At 39.7% G+C, this 27894-nt stretch overlaps 1 protein-coding gene across 2 annotated transcripts; it reads left to right on the top strand.

Annotated features, from left to right (window-relative positions):
- The first annotated feature begins 501 nt into the window (after positions 1-501).
- On the top strand, positions 502-27894 carry pspc1 (paraspeckle component 1). Of its 2 annotated transcripts, XM_010886172.4 has the most exons (9): positions 657-1049; positions 3141-3442; positions 3551-3646; positions 3754-3950; positions 4109-4193; positions 4305-4410; positions 15089-15146; positions 18431-18585; positions 19218-27894. In XM_010886172.4, the coding sequence occupies exons 1-9, from the start codon at positions 657-659 to the stop codon at positions 19431-19433; spliced, it is 1608 nt and encodes a 535-aa protein (XP_010884474.1). In that variant the 3' UTR covers positions 19434-27894. The 2 variants fall into 2 exon arrangements, 1 of the variants encoding a protein (XP_010884474.1); XR_004575146.1 differs by lacking the exon at positions 15089-15146 and having other exon boundaries at positions 502-1049; positions 19218-19332.

Below are 27894 nucleotides of genomic sequence, written 5' to 3'. Positions count from 1 at the left end.
AGGGTTGGTTTTACAGTCAGTGTTAGTGTTACATTTTGGAGGTTAGGTTATGGGTCAGAATTAGAAAATATTATTTTTTTAATGGAATCATCTTCAGAGTCCCTGCAAGAATGGTAAAGTCAAAATATTTGTGTGTAAACAGTTTTCACTATATACATTTCATATACAAGACAATAGTAAGAGCTAATTAAAAGTAACAGCTACAATAGGGTTTAGGATTAGCTATAGGCTTTTGGGGTGAAGGTTGAGATTATGTTTAATAAATAATTATATGGATAATACTTTTTAATATCCACATTTAAATAGCAAAGTTACACAATCATTTAGAATGTTTAGCGTCAGCAGAAACACATTGAATATTCCCATAATATTAATACAGAAAAAAGTGCTACACGTCGACATCCACTTGACGTCTGTGATCTTGCAAAAGTCTTCGCACACCACCTAGTGGCCACATCAACATTCGGCTGCGCACGCAGCCATCTTCTAATTCGCCATTTTGAAGAGCAGTCACAGTTCCTCAACTGATGACTGTGCGGGGGCAATATTTCTTTGTGTCTTTAAAAGCATCAGCCCTTTTAAAGCTACACTTTTTTTCTATATTCTATATTGTTGGATACATGTGATATATTTTGAGGAATTTACATAGCTTAAGTATGGCTAACCGAAATCTAAAACAGGTCAACATTCAAAACAACGCACCGTCGCCGAAACCTCAGCAACAGCAGCACACAAAGCGCAACGCGGACTCCCCATCCATGGAGCGAGGGCCGAAAAAGGACGGGCAAACCCCTACATCACAGCTGCCGACGGCTTCCAGCCCTGCAGCAGAGGGGGAGGGCGGATCCGTAGAGTCGCTGGAGATGACACTGGATATGAAGAGTTTTCGGAGACCGGGGGAGAAAACCTTCACCCAGCGGTGTCGGTTGTTCATCGGTAACCTACCTACTGACCTGACCGAGGATGATTTCAAAAAGCTGTTTTCGAAGTATGGCGAGGCTAACGAGGTTTTTATCAACCGAGATAGAGGTTTCGGCTTCATTCGACTGGTAAGACTGCGTTAAATAGTGATCATTCATATCGATAGCTTTTTCAGTGTTTCCCCTGGATAATTATTACCCTGGCGTCTCATCTCTTGGGCGACATGCCAGAATGATCCAGAAGATGGTGCTGTTTTGCATGTTTTTTTTAATTATTTAATCTTGTGTCAACATTACTGTGCACTAATGTTGTTCCATACACTCACAGTATTCCGTACAGTTAACATTCTGTACATCATTAAAACATTTATTCTACCAAGTTAAGTATGATTTAAATACCTAAATTAAGTTGAATTTCTACTCTTTCCAACTAAATCATTGTGGATACATTCACAGTTTAATGTGCTACGAAATCTAAGTGAGTAATGGAGGTACACCGTTTAAAAAAAAAAAGACACATTGCATGGGAAAACCTATTTTTTTCACCAGATTTGTTTGAATAATGAGTTATTAAATATGTATAACATACTATAAATGTTATGTAACTTTCCAGATTGTCAAATATATATAAAACCACATTGGTCTGATAAAATGTAGGCGCCTGCTTTTCTATTGTATTGTTTCGGGCATATTGAATCCGTAAGGCAGCTCACTAGTTCTTGCTGACCCGCAATGTCACATTTAAATTGAGGATTTACCCAAGTGTTTACTTAAAGTGTTTAGATTTCGGTTTCCAACTACACAGCCCAGATGCACAACACTGCACTCATGTCAGAGAAAGCTGCCTCAACAGGCCTAAATAAATAAATGCATATGGTACACTGGTATGATGCATTATGAAGAGTGTTTGCACACTGGCGAGAAATCTTGCAGGTGTATTTTATAAGGCCTTCATACATCTGTGGGTTGCCAACATTATATTATGATGTCTCAGAGACCTCTTCCCAATGTGCAAACATTCTCCAAACAACATTTTCAGTTTGCATGATACGACGGCCAAAAGTGTGCGTGTTAAGGTAATTTTTTCCGATCTAAACCCTAGATTCAAACCAATCTCTTAAGCTGCTAACACTGTCAGTACTACTCCCACAAGATTGAACCCTGACACATTTTCATGTTTGTCAGCTTTATCTTGAAGGTGTTCCTGTGATTTGAAGGCCTGCTTATTCACAGTTTGGCATTAGACTGACCGTTAGGCCTGGTGACTTGTTTCTGCCAGTGATTTGTACTAGGAAGCTTAGTGTCATCAAGATTTTTCCTAGAAGAGCAGTTCAGGAAAAGTATTTTTTGCGCATTTTTATGTTATCTTATTACCTGGGGCAGAGCTGGGACACTGGTACATTTCAGCTGGCATTTTTTTAAATCTCCTCACAAAGCAACTGTTATAAGGGCTATTTACATTATTTTGCATTGTCAGGTCAACATTTCTATGTAAATAAAATGAGGATCATTTTTATTAACATTTGAAATGGGATCTTATCAGCACATGCCTATACTTTGCCTTGACCTCGCCAAAATCTGGTCTATTAACCAAAGGTCCGAATCTTTGTTTTCAAAGGGGACCAGGCCCACAAAGCTATGATACATATGTTAAACACTATTAAATGTATACCACCAAAAAGTAATCGATCTAGCTACTTTTACAAATCAAAAGCCTCCTGCCACAAAACCTTTAGCCCTTGCTGCACCCCGCTTATCAAAAAGAGCTGTTGCCGAGCAACATGGAATCAATTAAATGTCTTTACCCTGTGCCATGGTTTTCCTATTTAACATTTAATTTGAGTTTGTGCCAGGGGCAGACAAACTATGAATTATCCCAACTCATGGTAGTTTTGATTTGTAGCATACCAAAAACCTACTATTGATGTTTTCAGTGTATTTCCCAATGTATTTCTGATATAGTTTCATAGCTGGATTACTATTCCCCATTTCGAACACGCTCAGTAGTGGCATCTAAGAACAGATTTTTTTGTATTTTGGGGGTGGATCAGCCATGTGCAAGCAGACATTGACATAGACACAGAAGTTTTTGAGCCTCTTGCGATGCTTGAATTGAAAAAATCGGAAGGAAACGAATCTAGGTGAAAATGTAAATTTGAGATATATGGTAACGCATTTAAAAAGACGTTTACATTAATATGTCCTAACTCTGTCTTTTAGGAAACCAGGACACTGGCCGAGATCGCCAAGGCAGAGCTGGATGGCAAAGTGCTTAAGAATCGTCCGATCCGGATCCGCTTCGCCACGCATGGCTCTGCCCTCACGGTGCGTAACCTGTCCCCCGTCGTCTCCAATGAGCTCCTGGAGGAGGCCTTCTCCGAGTTCGGCCCTGTGGAGAGGGCCATTGTTGTGGTAGACGACCGCGGAAGGCCCACAGGGAAGGGCTTTGTCGAGTTTGCCAACAAACCTGCCGCGCGTAAAGCCTTGGACCGCTGTGCTGACGGGGCTCTTCTTCTCACCACGTAAGACTGTCCACGCTTACCTTACCTAGCTCTTTGAATACCCGCACATGTCAAATCATTTCCATGCTGCGTGGGTAATAACTGCTACCCAACTGTTTTGCATCCCAGGTCTCCTCGGCCGGTCATAGTGGAGCCCACTGAGCAGCTGGATGAAGAGGACGGACTCCCGGAGAAGCTGCTGCAGAAAACTGCTCAGTATCACAAGTATGTTGTCTCTCGGGGGATATTGGGTACTCTATACAGGAGTCTTAACCACAGGACACAGGCTCGTAGTTTATCCCCTGACCCGGCCCACCCCTCTGCCTCTCCAGGGAGAGGGAGCAGCCCCCGCGCTTCGCCCAGCCGGGGACGTTTGAGTTTGAGTACTCGTCCCGCTGGAAGGCCCTGGACGAGATGGAGAAACAGCAGAGGGACCAGGTGGACCGCAACATCAGGGAGGCCAAGGAGAAGCTGGAGCAAGAGATGGAGGCCGCAAAGCACGAGCACCAGCTCATGATGATGAGACAAGGTACACTCGCAAAGGAAACCACTGATGAAACACGCCCTAAGGCCATCTCAAGCATGACACCTGGCCTTTTCCCTCATCCGTGTGTTGATTATCAGGCGTAGCCATTGGGCTACTGTCTCTTAAAACCGTGAAAACAAACGCCCCCTTTTCTCTCTCAGACTTGATGAGGCGTCAAGAAGAACTGAGACGTTTGGAGGAGCTACGCAACCAGGAGCTGCAGAAACGCAAAAATATCGAGATGAGGTTTGTATGTAGGCAGGTACTGCCATTGATTCTCCACGGCAGTCGTGAAGAGAGTCTGAGGTGTGTAGCTGTGTGATGGTGCGCGTGTTAATCTTCCTCCCTTGTGTGTAGGCACGAGGAGAGGCGCAGGCAGGAGGAGGAGATGATGCAGCGCCATCGAGAGCAAGACGAGATGAGGCGCCAAGCAGACGGCTTCAAGCCCAACTATGCTGACAAGGTCAGTAAACAGGCGCCGACACAGGCCAGAGCAGTTCAAACGTAACTTAACGAACAGCCTGTATGCCCTGGAAACATTCTGAAGACTTTCACCTCAGTCCGGAGGGTTTCACTTTTGCCGCCTCAATTTTAGTTTTCTGTATACACAATAAATCAGATTGTTCTCTAGGTCAATCAAGTCCATCACAATTTTCTCCAGAAAAGCAGTGTTCACATTTGCATTCAATTGATTCTGCCTGAGGCAGGTTTCCCCTTCGTTCCCCTAGTAGTGGAAGCACACCACTATTAAATCATTACCACCATAGAAGTTTGATTTGTATTTTTGAGATGTGCCGACAAGAGCAAAGTAAGCATTGCATCGTGTCACAAAGCAAGCAAGCAGGAGCATCGAATGAGTGCCAAGTTCTCCCAGCATGAGTTGCTCCTCATCTTTCTACAGAGTAGTGGCAGCGTAACCTGTCAGCACGTGGCTGTAGGACACATTTTCAACACTTGTCGAAGAGGAAGTTATCATTTCAAGTTATCTAACTAGTTTTTATTCTGGTTTCCATTGCCAGTTATTTATTTATTTATATAATAAAAAATTTGATCCTGATTAATTTGCATTGGTCAGAGAAGCTGTGAGCCTAATGTTTATTTGGCAGGGTGTAGGTCAGGGCTTGGCCTCAAGCCAAGATATAATACTTCAACTACAATCTGATGTAATATATTAGTGCAGAGTAATTACTTTAATAACAGTAATAACCTTCAGCGGAATCACGTGATTTTAGGGATTTGCAGTTTGGTTGCAGTGTTCTTTCTGAACAGAATTCGGTAATGTTTATGTGGTCACCTTTTATAGATATAAATGTTAAAATTGCAGTCGAATAATAATAATAATAATGCTGCAACAAATATTATAAGAAAGTAGAATAATACATCTTCCTTATTGGTTGCCTTTTCCAATTTGGCCCCTGCCCTCATTGACACACTAGAACTAGCATGTAGTAAACCAAGCATACAATAGACACAACACAAAGCATTTATCACACCAATACTGCTGCTCATGGTCGGAAACTACAACTTTCCCAACTTTCATTTAGCGGTCCATTTTGAATTTATGATAAAGCCGTCTTTGCCATTTGGCAGTTAGTCCAGTTAGATTCTACATTGAAATTGACAGTGATTTCCTAGGCCTGTTTATAATCTCAAAGGCGCCACATTCTTAGCGGGGAGCATGAAGCTCTAGTGACAATCTTAAAATGTCTTTGGGTTATTCTTCACACAGGGGTCATACAACGCTGTATTGTTTCTCTGTAAATGCAGTATCAGAGTATCTTAGCTGATCATCGGAAAATCCCTGTGTCCCTTTTCCCACTCTGCAAAAAAACCCAGCTCCATTCTCCCACAAAACACTGCGTCACCATATTGCTCAGTTGTTTTGTCTAAAAGCATAATTTAACACATACCCCATCTACTTCTGTGATTATGTAGGCTACTTAGTAATCACTTAGGCTATCCATGAAATCACTTTACATAGACAATTTGCAACATAGAAATGCTTGGCAGAGCCTGCCCACAAGCCCTCACTTGAGCACTACCAGAGCGAAACTGGAGCGAGACAGAGCTGCCACTGCAAAACTGTGGAAACCTGCTCTGCGCTCAAACCAAGTTCCACATGCTCCGCTCGTCGCTCTATTCTGTTCTCCACTCCACACACAGACTTTGGCAGTGACAAATCATTCAGTCGGTCTCTCTGCATAAATGCCCAATTGTACGTTTATCCTATCCTTATGTTATTTATATATATATATGTATATGTATGTGTATATATATATAGATGTGTGTGTGTGTGTGTATATATATATATATTATGTGTGTGTGTGTGTGTGTATACAGTGGGTATAGAAAAGAATCACCCCCCTTTTTAAAATAATCACATTTTGTTGCTTTACAGCCTGAAATGAAAACTGACAAAAAACATTTTGGTTTTATTCAGCTGTATTTACAACTTATAACCATCCAAGTGAAAGATATAATACCAACAAATTAAAAAACAGAATCACTGAGTTGGAAAAAGAATCACCGCCCTCCTAAAAATTACTTGTAAACCCAACCAGGTGTAGTTAATCACCTTCTCAATAGCACACAAAGCCAATTGACTTTCAACTGTGATCAGCTGTGGTCATTTTGATTAGCTTAGCATGAAACAAGCTTTTCCTGAAGCATTTCTGTCCTTGGTAGTGCAACTTAAGAAAACAATCAACTATGGGTGGCAAGGCATTGTCAAAAGATCTCTGGGATAAAGTTGTGGATAGGCACAAGTCAGGAGATGGATACAAAAATAATTCAAAGGCTTTATCAGTGCCTAGAAGCACAGTGAAGTCTATTATTAAGAAGTGGAAGGTATTTGGTAAAACACAGACCCTCTCTGGGTCAGGACGTCGCTCCGAACTGGATGAAAGAGCCAGGAGGAAACTGGTCAGAGAGGCTACCAAGAGGCCTACAGCAACTCTGAAGCAGTTGCAGGAATTCATGACAAAGAGTGGTCATTGTGTGCATGTGACAACAATATCACAAATTCTCCACAAATGTGGCTTGTATGGAAGGGTTGCAAGAAAAAAGCCACTCGTCAAGAAAGGCCACATGCAGTCACGACTGAGCTTTGCCAAAACACACATTGAAGATTCTAAGGCCACGTGGAAAAAGGTGTTATGGTCAGATGAGACTAAAATTGAATTATTTGGCCTCAATGCCAAATTATATGTCTGGCGAAAATCCAATACAGCTCACCATCCAAATAACACCATTCCTACAATAAAGAATGGAGGTGGTAATATCATGTTATGGGGTTGTTTCTCTACAGCAGGGACTGGAGCACTTAGGATATAAGGAAAAATGGATGGGGCAAAATACAGTCAGATTATTGAGGAAAATCTGCTGTTCTCTGCCAGAAAGTTGTCAATGGGGAGAAGATTTACCTTCCAACATGACAATGACCCAAAGCACACAGCAAAACTGACCACACAGTGGTTGAAGGAGAAAAGGGTGAATGTCCTTGCATGGCCTAGTTAGAGCCCGGACTTAAACCCCATTGAAAATCTGTGGAATGACTTAAAGACAGCAGTCCACAAACGGTCACCATCAAATTGAACTGAACTTGAGCAGTTCTGCAAAGAAGAGTGGTCAAATATTGCAATATCTAGATGTGCAAAGTTAGTAGAGACATATCCCAACAGACTAAAGGCTGTAATTAAAGCAAAAGGTGGTTCAACAAAATACTGACACAAGGGGGTGATCCTTTTTCTAACTCAGTGATTGTATTTTTATTTTTCTGACATGTTGGTGTTATATCTTTCACTTGGATGTTATAAGCTGCACTGAGTAAATACAGCTGAATGAAACAAAAACTTTCTGTCTTCATTTCAGGCTGCAAAGCAACAAAATGTGATTATTTTAAAGGGGGGCGATTATTTTCTATACCCACTGTGTATATATATATATATATATATATATATATGTGTGTGTGTGTGTGTGTGTGTGTGTGTGTGTGTGTGTGTGTGTGTGTGTGTGTGTGTGTGTGTGTGTGTGTGTGTGTGTGTGTGTGTGTGTGTGTGTGTGTGTGTGTGTGTGTGTGTGTGTGTGTGTATGTATGTATGTATGTGTGTATATATATATATGTGTATGTATGTGTGTATATATGTGTGTGTGTGTGTCAAAACTGCTGATGTTCCTGGTTGAGCCAATCTCTGCAGTCGGTGGGTCGGTAACCACCCAGGCCCACTTACCAGCCTGGTGCAGAAATGGTTAATGTAACCTTCAGATCTTCTATGGCTTAGTTTTACTTTTCTACTACAGTGGCTGAAGCACTGGCTTAATAACTTGCACTTCTGTTCTTGGCATGACTAAAACCTGTATAACAGGTGTATAAGAAATATTTATGATTTTATAACTATAAATTAACCTGTCCGGAGCTGTTAGTGCATAGACTACTACAAAAGTGAAATGTTTGTGGTGTTGGCTAATTCTAACCATCCGTTGGCTAAAGAACTGAGGAATTTACATGGTGCTTGCACTCATAAAATCACCAATGTATGTGTAAATGAAAGTAAGTTATGTTTGTGGTGATGTAGGCCTGTTTCTCTGTGCGTTCATTGTTGGGGAGGTTGAGATCAAACCATTTGCTTGCTAGCAAGAGAATGTCCCCATCAAAAAGTCTCAAAATAAAGATGGATTAAGAAAATCAATGTTTTCTAGGCTATGTGGGACCTATGGGTTAGATATATAAAAATCAGTTCCCTGCGGGCCTCCTGTGGTTGACCCATGGTTTCGATGATTTGGTGGAAAAACTGAGGATGATGTACAGGTTGAACATTGATAAATCAAATGGAACTGTTTTACCTAAGGAATGCAAGAATTCTATGTCAGTAACTCACTGTAGGATTACTGCTATATTATAGGTTATATAGTTGGCTAGGGATGACGTTGATATAAAGCAGTGGTCCTCAATAGGCCACTGCCTATTTAGTAGATTGCACGAAATTTCTGAAATTATGCTGATTACAATTTTTATTTTCCACTACAAACCGTCATTAACTTATTTCACAAGTATCTGAAACAGCTTACTTCTATCTTATTAAATGCAACATTGACATTATCCCACTCTTGTATAGGCATTATTGGCTTAAACAGACAATCCTAACACATTATCTGGCCAACATTATCCAGGAATATATCCTGTGTCTGTATGTTGTGTGCATTTTATCCCCCTGTGTTGCCAGGTTAACCTTAACCATGACTGAAATGTTTAGAAGGTTTTGCAGAAAATAGAAAGTAGGCTTACCTGGCAGGTGGCATGTTTTATTTAATTCCTAGCTATGAATTGGTGTTTTAACAAACTTGGAAAAACCATGAAAATCGCAGCATGGCCCTTTGATTTTATACAGCTCTGGGAAAAAATTTAAGACGACTGCAAAATTATCGGTTTCTCTGGTTTTACTATTCTTAGGTATGTGTTTGAGTAAAATAAACTGTTTTGTTTTATTCTATTAATTACTGACAACATTACTCCCAAATTCCAAATAAAAATAGTCATTTAGAGTGTTCATTTATAGAAAACTGGTCAAAATAACAAAAAAAATATGCATTGTTTTCAGACCTCTCTATAATGCAAAGAAAACAAATTAATATTCATTTTCAACAACAAAATACTAATGTTTTAACTTAGGAAGAGTTAAGAAATGAATATTTGGTGGAATAACACTGATAATTAATCACAGCTTTCATGAGTCTTGGCATTCTCTCCACCAGTCTGTCACATTGCTGTTGGGAGACTTTATGCCACTCCTGGCACAAAAATTAAAGTAGTTCGGCTTTGTTTGATGGCTTGTGACCATCCGTCGTCTTCTTGATCAGATTCCAGAGGTTTTCAATGGGGTTCAGGCCTGGGGATTGGGCTGGCCATTACAGGGTCTTGATCTGGTGGTTCTCCATCCACACCTTGATTGACCTGGCTGTGTGGCATGGAGCATTGTCCTGCTGGACAATTCTCAGAGCTGGGGAACATTGTCAGAGCAGAAGGAAGCAGGTGTTCTTCAAGGATAACCTTGTACTTGGCTTGATTCATGCGTCCTTCACAAAGACAAATCAGCCCAATTCCAGCCCAGCCTGATTCCCCAGATCATCACCGATCCACCAAATTTCACAGTGGGTGCGAGACACTGCAGCGTTTCTAACCATTGGTGTTGGGCAAAGCTGAAAATGTTACCTGTCAAAGAAGATAACCATCCTCTGTTCCTATACGCTCCAATCCTAATGTTCTTTTGTAAACTTCATCCGGGCTCTTCTTTACTTCTCATTGATTAAGTATTTTTTTCTAGCATTGCACGACTTCAGCCCTGCCCCTAGGAGCCTGTTTCGAACCGTCCTCACCGTACACTTCACCCCAGCTGCTGTTAGCCATTCTTTTTATAGGTCACTTGATGTCCTCCTACAGTTGTTGAGTGACATTCGAATGAGTTGACGGTCATCTCGGGCAGTGGACAGTCGTTTTCACCCTCTGCCAGTCTGTAGCTTTGTTGTCCCCAATGTCTGTTGCTTGACCTTATTCTTATGAACAATATTGGCCCCACCATCATTCTAAATAATGAATATAGGAATCTCATATTGTCCCATATTAACATATCGGCCTATCTTCACTAGTTATAGATAACTATAATCAGAAATCCTGTTTGTATCCTTATGGCTGTAGATTTCGAAGGCCTCCTTGGTGGCTAATTGTTCAAATTGATTAACGTAAATCGGACAATCAGTTTTTCAATGTGCCTAAAGGCTATGGGAGAAGTCCCCAGAATCTCTGGCTTTGTGTTTTTTTTAAACATGTTCTAATTTCTTGTACTTTAAATGTCCTCCGTAGGATCCACAGTGTTTTTTATTGCTGATTTATCTTAAGAGTTGTGCATATGTAGGCGCTTGTTTTGTGCTCGGAAGCTAGTGGAATTAGCACCTCTTAGACAAGTTTCAATTAGCGATCACGTCATTCTCAGCCGTGAACGCTGTCTAGAAACTAATTTATTTGCACAAGGAATACAAATTCAGTCTAACTCTTTAACTAGTGGTTTCTTCTCCCATTTTCTGATTACAATCACTGCAACGTGCCGCTACCTTTAGATTCTGCTTATTTTAAGGACATTAATGCCGGCTGCTTTTATACTAGACAAACATCAATAGCTGCCCTTTCAATCCACATTTGCTAAACGGAAGTATAAATGCAGTACAATAAAAAAACAATTGCGGAATTGGTATGATGTGTTGCTCTTTAAGTCCCTTAAGCATGAAAGTCATAAACCAGATCTACAATTTACTTCTAACTGCTATCTTTCTCCTTCAGATGGGGGAGATTAGTAGCACCGTTATTTCTGAAACGAACCCTCCACTGGGCTTAAAGTGGCAACTATCAGCCACAGTTTTGTTTTAACCTATCCTGCCTGGATATTTTCATATTGGTTGGTCATGGTTTTACCCTTGGGTCAGGAGGTGCTTTTCTTACCAAACGTCTGTTCAGGAATATAAACCCTTCTCAGCAGTGCATCTTCAATACTGGCATTACTCCTAGTGGTATGAAACACCGAATAGGTGTCCCAACTTATGTCTATATGGTTATCGAAGGATGTTTTGTTTTTTTCCTGGATTTTGACCTCTGTTTGACTGCAGCAGTGAAGGCCGGGTGTTCTATTACATGCTGTCACTAACGTTATGTTGACATAACTCTACTGGTTGGAGGGTGGGTGAGGTAGAATGGCTGTGGCCTCCATTCACCCCGTTTCTTTTAGGGGTTGCTATGACGAGGTCCAGGTCGTAGATACAATTTAATATCACAAGAGGGGGGGGGGGGGTGGAACATACAAATGTGATAATAAGAATAGCCCATCTGAACCAATTAGAATGAGTTGCCCATCCCAGGGTCATGCACTACTCCTAAAAGATCCCAAACTTTCAATACTCAGAACCATGAAATCCTAGAATGCTAAGATGAACATTAACCTGCTTGTGATGAACTTTAATTTCGTTCTTAGTGAACTAGCCAGACCGATCAAGAGAGATGGTAAGAAAACTGTTATGTTATTTTGTCCCACCTTGAAATGAGAGGGTCATTCAAGAGCAGAATATTGCTTTGACTCTAAATAAAGCAGTCTTGATCCTGTATCAGACAGGTTTGTTGTGGCAATGTTCGGAAGGGTAAGGCTAATTCATAATGTGTCTATTCACAGCAGAATGTGTGGTGCTTTTTGAGTGTGTTCAAGAAAGAACAACCCGTCCTCTGTGAAGTCCAAGCTTTTCTATTGTGATTAAAAAATATGGATGTCACACAAATTGCTGTAAAAATGATAATGACATTAACTAGAATTAGGCTATATCCTTGGGGTGTAAAAACATGAAACTGAGATTTACAATCAGCTGTTTAGGGAGATTGTAATAGCTGCGTAAACAACCGAAACAACTGATCTGATTAAACATCCGTAGGTGGTGGAAAATGTCAATTGGGTTCCCTTTGTAAAAGCTGCTGTTCTTTCATTTAATTCTAAATCTTGGTCTGAATGTGCAGCACTTGCAAAGCGCTCAGTCAACATGTTAGTGATCGCAACAACTCTGCGCTGGTGGGTTGGGAACCATACGGACACTGTCAGGAAACATGCCTTCATCTACCTAGCCCACATGTATTACTGCATGCCTATGGATGTCATCTGTCATATGATGTTGATGCATAATAACTTTTCTTCTCTGTTTCTATGGTGTGTTGAGGCCGTAAAGAAAGAGGACCGTCTGGACATATCGTACAAAGCTCCCTCTGCTGATACAGCCACCCTTACACTTCTCTTAGAATTCCCCTTTAGTCCTAAACAACTGTTACTCTGTGTTGACCTTCACCCATTAAAGGATCTGGGAGTCTTGCTGGATTGGCTTCAGTTTCAGAAAATGCCAGTCCAACTCTCACATAAACCCCACATGCATGTCTTCCTCCCCTACTTTAGTGCCATGTCGACAGATGAACAGCCAAGGGAATGTCAGTAAAATTGTCAGTAAGACAAAGCTGAAAAGGCAGTAGAACCTATTGCATACACTTCAGTTTATGTATACATTTGGTGCCACTTTGTATTCAATGTGTGCCAATATCACTTTGAAAGTGTTGCAAACTTAAAAATGAGTAATTCTTTAGAGCAGAGAGCCAAAGTTGTGTTTGTGTAAAACATTCAAAACATTACAGTGCGGTATATATTGGCCTATTATTGTAACATTTAAGAATGTTATTGTCTTTTATTTCAGTAGTAGCTTAAACTCAAATTCTGGAAAATTGATCTTCAAATTGGTTCAGGCAGAATACCTTTATTAGATATTCAGATTATCAATACACTAGAGTAGAGCTTGAACACAAACTATACAGCTTGTTTTGTTAGTTGTTTAACAGTCCTGAAATAGTTTTTGTTACATTTAATTAGCATTATAGACTGAAAATGTTGTAATGCTGTCAGTTCGTTTTAATGAACTTACCTCTGCTGAACAGAGAGTGTGAGTGAATATGATGAGAAATAGTGTGGACGCATATGGTTTTATTATGACTGTGTCATTCATTTGTGAGTGACTGTACAAATGAGGGAGTGGCTGTACGAATGAGGGAGTGGCTGTACGAATGAGGGAGTGGCTGTACGAATGAGGGAGTGACTGTACGAATGAGGGAGTGGCTGTACGGACGAGGGAGTGGCTGTACGAAAGAGGGAGTGGCTGATTAATGTGTTTTATCTTCAATACTGAACATTTCCACTATATTCCAGGTAAGTATATTAAGATGGAGTAACTGAATACTGACATACCCTCAACAAAATTATGGAATGCGATCTGTTAAGTATTTTGTCAAAAGAATGTTTTGCATCTCAGTGTTTTTATGTAACTTAGGATTTAAATAATTTAAATATATTGAATTTATATGCACGTATTGGCCAAATATGGTCATAATTATATTTAAAAGAAACTCTTCCATCTTGCAATCTATTACATTTAGGTTTTCATTTACAATTTAGATGTCGGCATTACTTTTACACTTTGGACTAGCAGTGTTCTGTGGTGCTGAATGTTTAGAATGTAGCTGATAGAAATGTAATATGTAGAGCTGACCATTCCCTGTTACAAGTTACAGAGAAGAACGTCTGTTCTAAACAATGTTTTCCTACTGGTATCACTTCTGATAATTTTACGTAGTATATAAGAATATTTTGTGTCCAGAATTTTGCTAGCCTGACGCTAGTCCCTTTTTCAGACCCAGCTAGTAAAACAACTAGCCCATGTACTACTAAAACTTCATTTTGACATATTGCCTGGCACAGAATTTGGACACGGTCTAGTAATTATTTTACTAGCCTGACTAGCCAGTGTCCAAAGTGCGTAACTACCTTCCCTGTGTATGTGTATTATGTTTCTGTGACGGTTTGTGAGTGGGAAGAATGTGTTGAGGGTTAATGTATTTACAGATTAGTGGCGTTTGAGTGTCCGGGGAGGGTCAATAATGATGTTTCCACATGTTTGTATGTGTTTGAGAGAGTTGGGCCAGGATCATAGCATGTACTTCATGATAAGACGCATGAGTGATTGTGCGTGTGTGTGGTTGCGGACGTCAATGTATTAATAATTTGTTATTACAGTTTCATGTTGTGTGTGTGTGTGTGTGTGTGTGTGTGTGGTGAACATGTACTATTAATGTTCAGCACTCCTGAACGTCAATGTGGGGAGGGGGTTTGGGGATTTATCTACTTTTTTCTAGGTCTTTTCTTAAATACTTATCAGTAACCATTTTTTCTTTGTTAACAACATGTCCCCAATTTGTTTGGTAATCATCAAATACAGACATGTTGGCATGTTAAATGTGCCGCGTTGACTTAAGAATTTATACTGGATAAACATGTAATTTATCAAACATACAAACATAGAATTTCAGATACTCATTCCATATAGCTCCTTAATTAACAGTCACAGCATCCATCCTCACGTTATTGTAACTCCTCCTTCAGGACATCTAGTTGGAGAGCATTATAAAGGTTATTACTTGAGTGCTGAGAAGTATGAGGAATCGCTCTAGATATGTCCTAATCGTACTAGTAGTTACTGTCCACAAGGTTTACGGGTGCACCCCTCTTCTTCACTTTTTCCAGAGAGAACAGGAAATGAGAATGGGTGAACTGGGCCCTCGTGGAGGCATTAATATGGGAGGTAGGGTCATGATGATGACTCAGCACTGACTGGTCCGTAAACAACCATAAACGAGTCCTAAACCCTTTTGGTGCCTGCAGATGTCAAGGACTGTGAGGATGTTTGCTGTATGGCTAAAAGTTAGCTTAAACCAAATTCTCCTTGAACTCTGAACTGGGAAACGTGAGAATTTGGGGCGGGGGCAGTTAAAACATTAGCCATACAGAAGACAGCCAAACCTTTTGAAAGGCAATCTGGACCTGTGTCATTCCTTCAGATCAACAGGCATTAAAAGGCCATGAGCAGGGCTGCAGATGTACTTCCTATAAGATGCTGCTCTGAGCGGGACAGGCTGTTTGAGGCTTAAGGTGGCTCTCTGACCACTTCATTCATGAAACTTGGGTCTGCACATCACCCCCATACGAACCTGTGACACTGCTTGGTGAAGGATGTGTTTTTTCAGCATAGTCTAACAACATGCTGTGGTTTTATGTGCATGTGCTCCTCATTCGAATGTGGATGGTTGGGTGTGGGAGAGCTATTGTAATGCCTGAATTCAATTAGAAAATCGGTTACGGGCATTGAGGCTTTTACAGGCAATGTTTGCAGAGATTTTCGTTCAGAATGAATGCTGCGTATGTCAACTCAATACGTTTTAGCCCTTGAATGTTGCAATAGCTATAGCCCACCATTGGATTGAATAATTGCTTTAGTGTATTTTGGGGTGATATGTGTATTTTGGGGGGTTTATCAAAAATGGGGTACATACCTAGTCATAAGTATACATGACAAACCCTTAGTGTGAAATGTACATAATTACTTTTAATACTCATTATCTTTTCACTGTTGTCTCATCTGATATTTACTAAACTGGTTAGAGGAAAATCAATCTCAGGTCTTTAGTCGTAACCTTTCGTTTTCATAATATTTAGCCTTGTGCATGGTCTGTACAAACTTGTGCTCTTTATACAGACCTCCATGTTTATCACATTCAAAAGTTGCCTGATTGGAACAGTGACTAAAGTTCAAGTTCAAATAGCATTATTAGTTGTTGCATTTATTGCATCAGCCACCAGTCCTAAAATTTGGTAGACTATACTTTATTTACAGGCATAGAATAAGTGATTGTGTGGGTGTTGACTAGGTACAACTGTTTTGGTTCCTATTTTTACAGTATCATTCCTCTGTACCTCTATCCCTTTAGGAAAGGTTCATACTTTCTTTATTTCCATCTGTGTGAATGGGATCAGTTCAAAACCTGTACAGCTGTCTCATCCAGTAGTTAGACACCACTGTGAACACTTACTTCCTTTAGTAGGTGATGCACCATTTGTCATTTATGAATTACATGTCAACGTACTGATTACTGACTTGTTTTGTGTCACTGTTGACGTTGTGAATGGTGTTTGGGTCCAGGGAGGAGTATCTGGCAATGGTGATGTGCAGTCCTGAGTTTTAACCTAGAAGCAGAACTTTGATGGAGGTCTTTGGCCTATTATCTGCCATTCAATCAGACAATCAAAAGGCCTCACACAGTTTGTCCCCCAATGCTCTTGTACTGTAATGGAACTCTTACTGTATTGACTGTATGGTATGATATCTGTTCCCTGGGAAGTGACCTGGGAAGTTTCACAATATTGATGGCGTCTTTCTATCTGCTAACGTTGGTTTTTGGTTGTTTTCTTTTTTTACATGAGCTTGTATATAATTACCAACATTATTAACTAAACATATCGTACATTTTTCACAGGTTTATCATTCTGAAATATAACCTACAATTTGTAATCACAAATGAAGGTATTAAACTCTTTACTTTTTTATCGGCAGTTACCACAGAGTAACAAATTCAGACATACGGTCATGTGAAAAAGTGCACCCCCTGGAAAGTTATATATCAATACATGGATAGTTCAGCTAAATTTCAACCACATTCATTGATAAAGGTAACCCAATTTAACAAATTGCACACAGAAAATAACATTTGAAACATTTATGCAGTTAAAATAAACAATAATGCAATTTCCTTATGCCTAGAATGTTAGTACACCTCTACCTTCACATAACGTAGACTAAATTAAAATCAGCTGCCTAAAAACAGGTGAAAATAATTAGAAAATCAATACAGTATATTGTGGGGGTGGGGGGCAGTTTTTCATAAAGACTTGGTCAGGTTTGTGGTAACGCCGTGCTAAGATCAAAAGATCTATCTGAAACCCTCAGAAGAAAGATTTTTGATGCCCACAACTCTGGAAGGGGTTACAAAGCCATTTACAGCCAATTTGAAGTACATCATTCCACTGTCCTGCAGATCATCTACAATGGAGGGAATTCCAGGTCGTCCCACAAATTAAAGCCAAGAGCTGAGTGAAAAAACTTACAGACATCTAAGAACCCCAGGGTAATGTCAAAGGATCTACAGGCCTCTCTTGTCACAATGAATGTTGAAGTGCATGAGTCAACTGTCAGGAAGAGACTGCACAAACTTGGCCTACATGGAAAGTCAGCAAGGAAGAGGCCTCTGCTCTCAGAAAGATACAGTATCAAGACACAACTGACATTTGCCTGGCACCACCTGGATAAAGACCAAAGCTACTGGAACAATGTGTTCTGGACAGATCAGTCAAAGGTGGAGTTGTTTAGCCCCAATCCCAGACTCCATGTTTGGCAAACACAAAACATTGCCTTTGAAAAGAATACCTTCATGCCATACATAAAGCGTGAAGGTGGTGGCATTATGGATTGGGGCTGCTTTGCTTCCTTAGGAGAGTGGGCAAAAAATACTCCAAGGTGATGTAAGAGACTGACAGTAAAAAGAAATGATTAGATGTTATTTCATTGAAAATGGGGCAAAACCAGCTATTAAGGCTAGGACTGTATTTAGTTTTTCTATGCTATAAATAGCATTTCAGTTTATTTTACTTGCAATGGCTTAAAAAGTTTAGATGTTTGTTTGTGTGATTTCTTAAATTGGATTACCTTTATCAATGAATGTAATTGGAATTTAGCTCAGATATCTATTAATCCCCCACCAAAAAATCCAAGAGGAGTGTTTACTTTTTCACATGACTAAGTTTCAAAGGTTTACTGGAAGGCTAAATATTTAGAACATATTTTCTTCTCATAATACTTCAGCAACACCAGTTGTTTATTTTTCTTGTGACCAACAACCAACGTTAGCTTGTTCTGTCACACCTGAGAGATTTGTACAATCCCTCTAAAACAACACAAACAGTGCCAACGGGGAGTGTGATGGGTGGGGTTTACTTCCAGTGTGACCAAACGATGCTACATTGTTTTGCGTGTAGATGGTTTTAACCCCGCCTCCTTTGCTGGGGCCAGTGGTAACCAGGGCCCCCCCCCAATGATGGGCATGGGCATGAGCGGAAGGGGCGGAGCCATGGGCCCAGAGGGAACTCCAAACATGGTCGCACCAAACATGATGCCAGAGAATGGAGCCATGGTAATGTATGCGCAAAAATGGGCGCTTACTCTTTTTCTCTCTCTCGTTGTATTAATCCTACTTTCTTACCACTTGGTATTGAATAGAAACTGCAGTGTATAGTTTTCGCTGCTGTGTCTTTATGGTTTTAACCAGTGGTGAGAGGAGATGCCAGAGGGCTATTTAGATGCTCTTTAAACAATGACTGTGATTTTAATGGTCAATGGAACTTGTGTTAAAAGTGTATTCAAGGCCCAAGGTTTAGCTGTTCAGCTGGTCGTTTCTGGCATCTTTTTACTTACCATTGCATTATCTTTAATCATATAAATAGCATTTAAGTGCCTAACAAAGTATGTTGTCCTGTCCTCACTAACACCAGGAGGTTAGTGGGGGTTAGGAAAGGGATTATCATCATTTAGATTAGATCTTCACCCATAACTAATGGACTGATTCCTCTCTCCTTATGACTCTACCTGGAACTCCTCTGCTTGCCTACTTTGACGTTTGGAACACCTTGTTGCCTCGCCGAAATGAACATTTTTTAAATTAAATATCCCACCTGGTTCTTTGAAAATTGTTATTGAATAATCCATCTGATTCTTCGTCACCTGGACTGCTCATATCTCCACAAAACCTATCCCTTCATACTGTAGCAGCGCAGTGATAGGTGCCCCCAGGGAGGTCCCAATCAGATGGGGTCTTCCCTTATGGGGGGCCGTCCAGGGGTTGAGTCCCCACAGCAGCAGCAACAGGCAGTGGGAGCAGGGCCTGGACCTATGGGGGTAGTTGGTGGGCCTGTGGGCTTTGGGAGGGGAAACCCAGTTGGGGGAAGTTTTGACGGGCCTAACAATAAACGTCGCAGATACTAATTATGTTTGTTCTTTTATTTTTTAACGGTGTACCCCAAGGCTTAATATTTGGACATCTTGCTTTTTATTTCTCCTTATGTAAAGCAACATACAAATTTTTTGGTCTAATCTTTGTTTTATGGTTTTATTTTGAATTGTTTCTCTCAGCTTTGTGTGTTCCAAATGTTGACAGAGCGACAATGCCTTTAATGGCACAAGCCAGGCCCTATATTGATTCAAAAACACCAATCTGAATGATGGTTACTAATGGCCCAATGTCAACTGCCATTTATCTTAAGGTAGGCAGGTCTGTAGATGGTTTATACGATCTTGTATGATGTAACTTCCTGTTGTTAGTGTCCTGTTTTCTTGTGATTGTTGTTTTCAGTAGTTTGTAGTGTACTAGACAAAAGCCCTGCATGCCTGTAAAGTGGTGAGCCTTCTTTGGTTTCCTTCCATCCATGGAATGTATTTCAGGCACATTGCATCCTGTAGTAGTTTGGCTAACTGCAATAAAACTGTGAAATGTGAAATGCCATTTGTGAACTACGTTAATTGAAGTAAAACCAAAAATACATACATTTGCTGAGAGAAATAGCATTGCTTTGGGCAACCAGATGATGAATTGCGGTTAAATGAAACGGTGTCTTAAAGGGTCTAAGATCTGGCTTCTATTTGTGTGTTTTTTTTTTATAAACATTTCTTAATTTGGGGGATGTCGTAATGGATCTGTTTGCGTATGTAAGTACAACATGTTAGTCACACTTGGTGCCACAATGTGAGACTGATTGTCCGAATGGGGCTGGTATAGTAATAAACGTATTAATATAGTAATAAACTTATTAATATAGTAATAAACTTATTAATATAGTAATCAACTCTAATTTGTTAGTCACACCCAGACACCACTGGCGGATTTTAAGGAAACTTAGGTGCAAATTTAGAACAATGCTTTTTGCCATACCCAGTACCAGATAGAACATCTTAACTGAAACCTGGTTGTCTGACATGGCTTGGCAGCAATTAGGTTCTCCAGCTGTCATAATCCCAAGCACACACAAAATCCACAACAAAATGAATTTGCCTGGCATAATCAACATTTTGCAATTGCCATATCAGTCTACAGATTGCAATCTATAAAAGACCTCTTAGGAAAATTGAAGCGAGCAGTGAATGAACACAGATCAAAGATATAAAGGATCTGGAAGGATTTAATATAGAGAAATGGCTGAAAAACCTGTTTTCAAAGAGTGAGTTACAAGGGATTGAAGTGGATCTTTGCATGTTTAGAAGGCATATGCTAATTGTCATAACAAGTATGCAAATAGACAAACAGCAAATCATTTTGCTCGAACGCAATATATAAAGCATGCAGACATGGTCAAGAAGTTTTGTTGTTCGACCAATTTAGAATGGGGAAGACGTTATCTAAGCGACTTTGACCGTGGTATAATTGTTGTTGCCAGACGCAGTTATTCCAGCATCTCAGAAATAGCTGGCGATATGGGATTTTCATGCACTACATTTTCTTGAATTTACAGACAGTGATCCGATAAACAAAAACAACCAGTGTCCAGCAATTCATTCAGCAAAAACAACTTGATAATGAGAACGGTCATAGGAGAAAGGCCAGACTTGTTCAAGCCAAATAGGCCAAAAATACTCATACACTCTTTACAACTGTACTGTGCAGAAAGGCATCTCTGAATGCATTACGCATCGAACCTTGAAGTGCATGGGCTATAGCAGCAGAAGACCATGCCATGTTCCCATGCAGTGGACATGCTATCACAAAAAACTGGATGATTAAATATTAGAAAAATTGCCTGATCTGACAAATTTGATTTCTGCTGCGACATGCAGATGTTATGGTCAGAATTTTGTGCATGCCATGTAAATCCATGGATTTATCCTGCCTTGTGTCAACAGTGCATTCTGGTAGTGTAATAGTGGCGGGAATTTTTTCTTGGCACACATTTGGCCCGTTGTTTACAATTGAGCATCAGTAGAATGCCAGAATTGTTGCTAACCATGTGCATCCCAATATGGCCACAGTCTTCCCAATTTCAAATGGATTCTTCCTGCAGGACAATGTGACCATGTCACACAGAACGCATAATCTCAAACTTGGTTCCATGAACATTAATGACTTCAGTTGGCCTCCACAGTCCCCAGATCTCAATCCACTTGGGCACCTTTGGGATGATGTGGACTGGAGATTTGCAGCATGAATTTGTGACTGAAAAATCAGCAGGGACTGCATGATGCCAGTGAGTCAATGTGGATCAAAGTCCTTTATGGGAAGTACCTTGCTGAATCCATGCCGCAGTGAATGCCAGCTCTGGAGACATTGCTCACGCTAGGCGGTTGTCATTGACCTAGTGAGTCGGTGACATATCTAACCTTAAGTGAACTGGACAAAAAGAGAACAGAGGCATGTCTTTGAGTTTTGATTACTGGACTCTGTATGTAGCAGGCTAAGACAGCACTCACATTGATTTGTAAGCAGTTAACTAGCGGGATAGCACTCACCTGTTCATGTCAAACTTGCGGCTAGTTAGCAAGTAACAAGTAATGCTAAATCAATGTAAAAACAATACAGGCAAATAAAACAGACTGTACTATTCAGACATGAGTTAATGGCCAGAAATCAAATATCAAACTGCTAATGGATGTGGTTTGATAAGGGCTTTAAATATTTAATTTAGTGTGGATTTTGTCTGTTCCGACTTCTGGGAAAATAACACATTCCAATTGGGTATGGTAATTAATGGGATTTGTGTCACTTCCTCAGTGTTCTACAACTTATGAAACATTTCAGAAAATGTTCTTCATTTATTCTTGCAAGGTGAGGTTATCAAAGAAATTTAAAACCGAAGTGTTTATTTTCTTTGGTTTGGAATTCTTTGAAACAAAATCTATTCATCCAGGTACAACTCTATTAGTACAATTAACAAGCAACTATGTGTTTATTATTTAGGTGCTTTACTGTGTTACAACACATTCTAACATTGACATCACCTTTAAAGGCATTTGCCTTTTTAATGTTGTCAGCTTGGTGGGATTCCTAACTTTATTTGGCTATTCCTCACAATGACCAGGTCATCCAGAACATTGGAGGGATCAGCCAATAAATAATAATGGAATGGACTACTTCAAAATGGAGATGCTATTGCTGGAACAGATATGTAATTAAGTTATAAGGCACAAAAGGGTGTGGTATATGGCCATGTGCTGTGTTTTCACACAATGCTTGGATATAGGCATAAACAGCATTTAACCATGTTACATTGGTAGTATACCCTAAACCCCTGATGTACCTTATCGCTATCATAAACCTATTCCTTGTGCAGTAAAACAAAGGTTTGACATATACCACTGTTTTCAGACAATCAGCGTTCAGCTTTTGAATCATGGGTTTATATTGGGAAATATACTCTTGAGTCTGTACATGTCTCTGGTCTGTAGTCCTGTATGATACCTAGAGTATTCAAAGTAGTTGGATATGTTATATGGAGGTGATATTTATAAAATAAAATCGGTGCCCTGACACACACTCCTTTAGAGCCATGTGTTGTTTTACCCACCACAATCCTCACATTGTTTTATCCTCCTTGACATGACGATATACTATAAATACTGTGTTATTTACTATATCAAAGAGATGAGGGATGAATGAGTCAATTTTTTTTGGTAATTTTTTTTATGTAGATGTAACCTGAGAGTTTTATTGCACATTGCAAATGTAAATCACTGGCTTAGTGGTGTTGCATTCCTGAGTAGCTCTGCCAACCTGACTGCCGTTTGTAATGTTATGTTTCCTAGTGTAGTTAGGCACTTTTTTTGGGGGAGTGAAGACACAGAAAACAGCCAAAATGACTGCCTGTGAGACCTAACCTGGCCGGAATCAACATTATCAGTGGCATCGTGCCACCCAATACTCCTCCCAAAGCAAAAGAAGAGGACAGTGAGGACAGTGTCTAGTTTGTGCTGGTGAAACATCGTTTGACCATACCTGTCCCAGAGAACACAAGTGGTCGGGGATCTGCTCTTTACTCCTCAACATTATGTCACAAAGGTTTTGCCCATAGCGTAGATTGTACGTGTGAACTTCCTCCACATATAAGCGAATCCACTGAGATCAGGTGACGTCTTTGTAGTCCAGGAGGACCTAATCACTTGTTGTATAAGGAGCACAATGCCAGTAGTCTATTTACACAGCATATCAAAAACTTGTGGAAGACGCACTGCGCAGTGTTCTTTATGGCAGACGGGACAACAAATGCCAAACAAACATGCCCGCTTCACATTTGAATGGAGGTATAGCTGCAGGTTAGTAGGAAAAGTTGTGTAAGATGGCGTAAACAATGTGTGTATAGAACAGTTAAAACAGGTGCAGAAGTTGATCCAGGCATGCAGAAGCTTTGCTCTTTGGTGAAAGAGATCATCTCTCAGACAATAAGAGAATGAGTTATAACTACACTACAAGTGTATTTTCATGTGTTATTACCATTTTCGTTTCCGGGTGACTCGGGGTTCAAGTGGAGATTTACATTACATAAAGGGTTGCATTCATGTATTTAAGTTAATTACCAACTAGTGTCAACTTCGTGGAGTTTGTGACAGCAACTCGGAGAGCCTGATACAGTTTTATAGATGCCACGTTCTGGGATTTCCAAAGATGTTCAATTTAAAATATCTTACTTAGCAACTCACTTGTGACCATAACCTATACATGTTAATGAGAGTATTAGCTCTCAGTGAATATTTTTTCTGGTTATTTGTGTGTACCACAAAGCATTCAGACTACCCAGGCCGTTCAGGATCTCCCCTTCTTTCAAAACAGGATTTGAGGTTAGCTTCTGTTAATCATGGATTCATTTTTTATCTGTAGTCCCAGAAAGCATGTAATTGAAACTCAGGATTAAAGCAACATCAAGAGTCTGCACAAGAGATATGTGAAAAACTTCGTCCAAATACTGACTCGATAAATAAATAAAGGGACAATCTGACCAGAGAGGTGCAGGACCTGAGAAAGTCTACACTTCTCCCAGGAAGAGCTTGATGAGCTTAAACCACTGGAAAAACATGACCATTCCAAGGGACTTAACAAGAAGAGACATAACACTATCTGTGAATCATCTATACCATTTGAGAAAATATCAACAAAAAAAACATTGTATATGGAATTCTAGTGTATCCTTGTCAGAATCTGAGAAAAAAATGGAATTCAACTTCCAAACCACTTACTGTAAAGTCTGTTTTCAAGATAAATAAAAAAGTTATATTATCATATCAGGTCAGGCATTCAAGTCTTTGAATGCTCCAAAAAATAATTTTAGGTCATGGCTGTACTGAATGGTGACCAGAGAATGGTGAAGGGCAAATCTGGGAAACAGCCAGGATCTAAGAGCCACCAAAATTCTCTTCCAGTCATTGTAGCACCCATTTGGGTGACGCCTCAATTTCTAGGCTCAGGCAAGTTCAGAATAGTAGACAGTTACCCACACAACAAGCCCTTTTAAATTCATTTTGAGCTTCAGACTCACAAAATGTTTCAAAAGATCAGGAACTGGGCACCAAGTGAACCCACAGAATACCATTGTGGGTTTAGTAATCGAGTTGAGTTGCAAAACAAATTTTTACAGATTTCACATGTTGCATGCTAACTCATTATAACAAGAAAATGCACAACATTTTTACATTATTTTAATAGTTGTTATTTAATGTAAATCATAGGATTTTTGGGTTTGGGGTGGATTACCACTAATTCTATGGCATTATAGTTATCCCAATGTGCTTGGAATAAACAGTGGCTGGCTTGCTATGGCTAAGCTGCAGAAATATGTATCTAGAATGATATGTGCCCATTGCTTCTCTGTCTGATTAGCTAAGTACTTAGATTTAAGTACTCAAACAAAAACAGTGTAGGAGATAGTTGAGCTAGCCAATAAAGCACTGGTACAGGTACAGTAGCTAGCCAGCATTCTATAAATCAGATTACTTTTAGCATGTTTGTTGGATTTCTATAAAATGATATGTGCATATTCTGTTAGATTAGCTAAGAACTCCACACTTGAATATCCAATATAGGATAGCTGAGCTGGCTTCATTATCTATCTGATAAATCTAACATAATAAACTTATGAACCATTCTTTAATTTATACAATACTGTGCACAGTTATAGGTCCCCTAAGAAACAGCTATTTATGTAAGCTATTTATCTGGCAGTAAGTTTTTATTTGCTTGAAATAAATATTAGAATAAATACAAATTGTTATTGATAAAATGCTTGAGGCTGCATTTACACAGGCTGCCCAAATCTGATCCAGTAGTTTGTATTTTGACCAATTAGGTCAGCTGTTTTGCTCATAATTGAACAAGAGGTCAGAATTGGGCTGCGTTTCAGTCATTATGTTGTTTGTGTTATTAAAGATGCTCTGCTGAAGTGTCATATAGCCTCTCGTGACTTATATATCTTAATGACTCCAGGAACAGTAGCTGCTGTCTTTGTAGCATGGGGATACAAATAAAATACTCTGAGACAAGGGAGTATGTCTACATAGAAACAAATCAAACATAGAAATGTTAGAGTAAAATAGGGCTCTGCTTGCTGAAAACCTAACCCAAGTGTAGTTAAAGTGGCTGCAGAAACTATTTAGAAACCTTCACTTTCACCACATTTTGTTGTTGTAGATTGAATTTGTAATTACTTTACAAAAAGTTGACATCAATCTACCCACAAAACCCCATAATGACAAAGCAGAAACACATTTTTAGAAATGTATTGGGGAAGAAATTAAATAACCCATGTTAATTATGCAATGAGATGTCTATAAAACTTCATTATAGCCCATCTGTGGCAAATGTAATGATGGTAGATGATTTAGAAATGCACACACGTATGCATGAGATCCCACTCGTCACAGTGCAAAACCCAAACCAAGTCCAAGGTACTCTCCGTAGACCTCCAAGAAGAGTTGTGTTGAGTCAAAGGTCTGGGAAAGATTATGAAGTTGCTAAAGCATTAAAAGTTCTAAAAACCACAGTGGGCTTCATCTTTGTGAAAAGGAAGAAGTTTGGAACCACCACAGCTTCCTGGTGTTGGCTGTATGGTCTAAGTAACCAAGAAGGGCCAGTTAGGGTGGTGACCGAGTACCCAATGGCCACTCTAATAGAGCATCAGAGTTTCTTCGGATGGATGAGACGACCTGCCAGAAGGACAGTCATTTTGTCAGCATCCATCAATCAGGCTTTTATGACAGTGGCTATACAGAAGTCCCTCTTCAATAAACGGCAGATGACATGCCACCTGAAGGACTCTGAGAGCATGAGGAAAAAGATGCTCTAGTCTGATAAATCCCAAATCTAATTAATACGAAAATGTTACAAAATGGAGTGTTCATCACCTGACTAATACCATCTCTGCAGTGAAAAATGGTGGTGGGAGCATCATGCTATAGGGATGCTTCTCCCCATCCAAAATGACAGGGATTGAGGATAGTCTGCAAGGAAGAATGGGAGAAAATGCCCAAATCTAGGTGTGTAAAGCTGGTTGAAGCATACCCAAAACAACTTAAAGCTGTGATCACTGCCAGGGTGCTTTTCCAATGTACTGAATATAGAGTCTGTCTAAACCACAACCAAATATGGAGACCTTAAAGGGGTCTGAATACATTTCAAAGCCACTGTAATCTGTGTTACCAAAAACACCAGAATGTCTGTCGGAGTAGAGTAACCAAAATGTCAGTCAGTAGTTTCAGCATAATGGGTTAAACTTTATTTTGGAAACCCCAAACTTGCTGAGGTTAGGGTTAGGCTTAAGGTTTTAGAATCAAGTTTAGGTTAAGCTTAGGGTCATGTTGAGGGTTAGCAGGTAGTTTAGTTAAATGTTACTTATAATCAGTAGATCCATAGAGCATCTACAGAAACACATTGGACTCTCAAAGTGTGGCCCTAGAATGTCTGACTAGTGTTATCAGAACGTATGTATTGGTATTTTCCAGTTTCACCACTGTTTTATATTTGCTTGAAACATCTTTGAAACAGCTATCTTTCAATAGCTTTCAACCAAATGTACCAAGCTTGAAACCAAAAAAAAGATAAATGTCACCCTAAGTGTTTAACAGATTCTGATACACAGCTGTAAGTGCTTTCAGAAATGCATTTACTTAGTATGAACTCTGGGTTTTAAAGACATGCATTAACTTTTTAGTATTATAAATTGGAAACATAAAACAACACGTACATTTTGTTGACATTTTAAAAATATGGTTTGGGATTGTGTAGATTGGTATGAAGAAAATACAGTTTATGACCTTTTTGTAGCACTCCCCAATAGGGCTTTCATGATATCAGATTTTCACTACACGATTATCATGGCCAAAATAATTCACGGTAACGATATTATCGCGGTCTCTATAGAAAATTTGAAGTTAAAAAATGCTTTTAGTCAAACTCATCTTCAACTTTGTTTAATGT

The sequence above is a fragment of the Esox lucius genome, chromosome 22 (genome assembly GCF_011004845.1).
Source record: "Esox lucius isolate fEsoLuc1 chromosome 22, fEsoLuc1.pri, whole genome shotgun sequence".
Taxonomy (NCBI): Eukaryota; Metazoa; Chordata; class Actinopteri; order Esociformes; family Esocidae; genus Esox; species Esox lucius.
This window is presented reverse-complemented; position numbering and strand designations above follow the sequence as displayed.

Coding starts and splice junctions, on each gene's coding strand:
- pspc1 (XM_010886172.4), top strand. CDS start 657: ATGGCTAACCGAAATCTAAAACAGGTCAACATTCAAAACAACGCACCG. Junction 3,443..3,550: donor GGGGCTCTTCTTCTCACCAC/GTAAGACTGTCC, acceptor TTTGCATCCCAG/GTCTCCTCGGCCGGTCATAG. Junction 15,147..18,430: donor TGGAGGCATTAATATGGGAG/GTAGGGTCATGA, acceptor TTTTGCGTGTAG/ATGGTTTTAACCCCGCCTCC.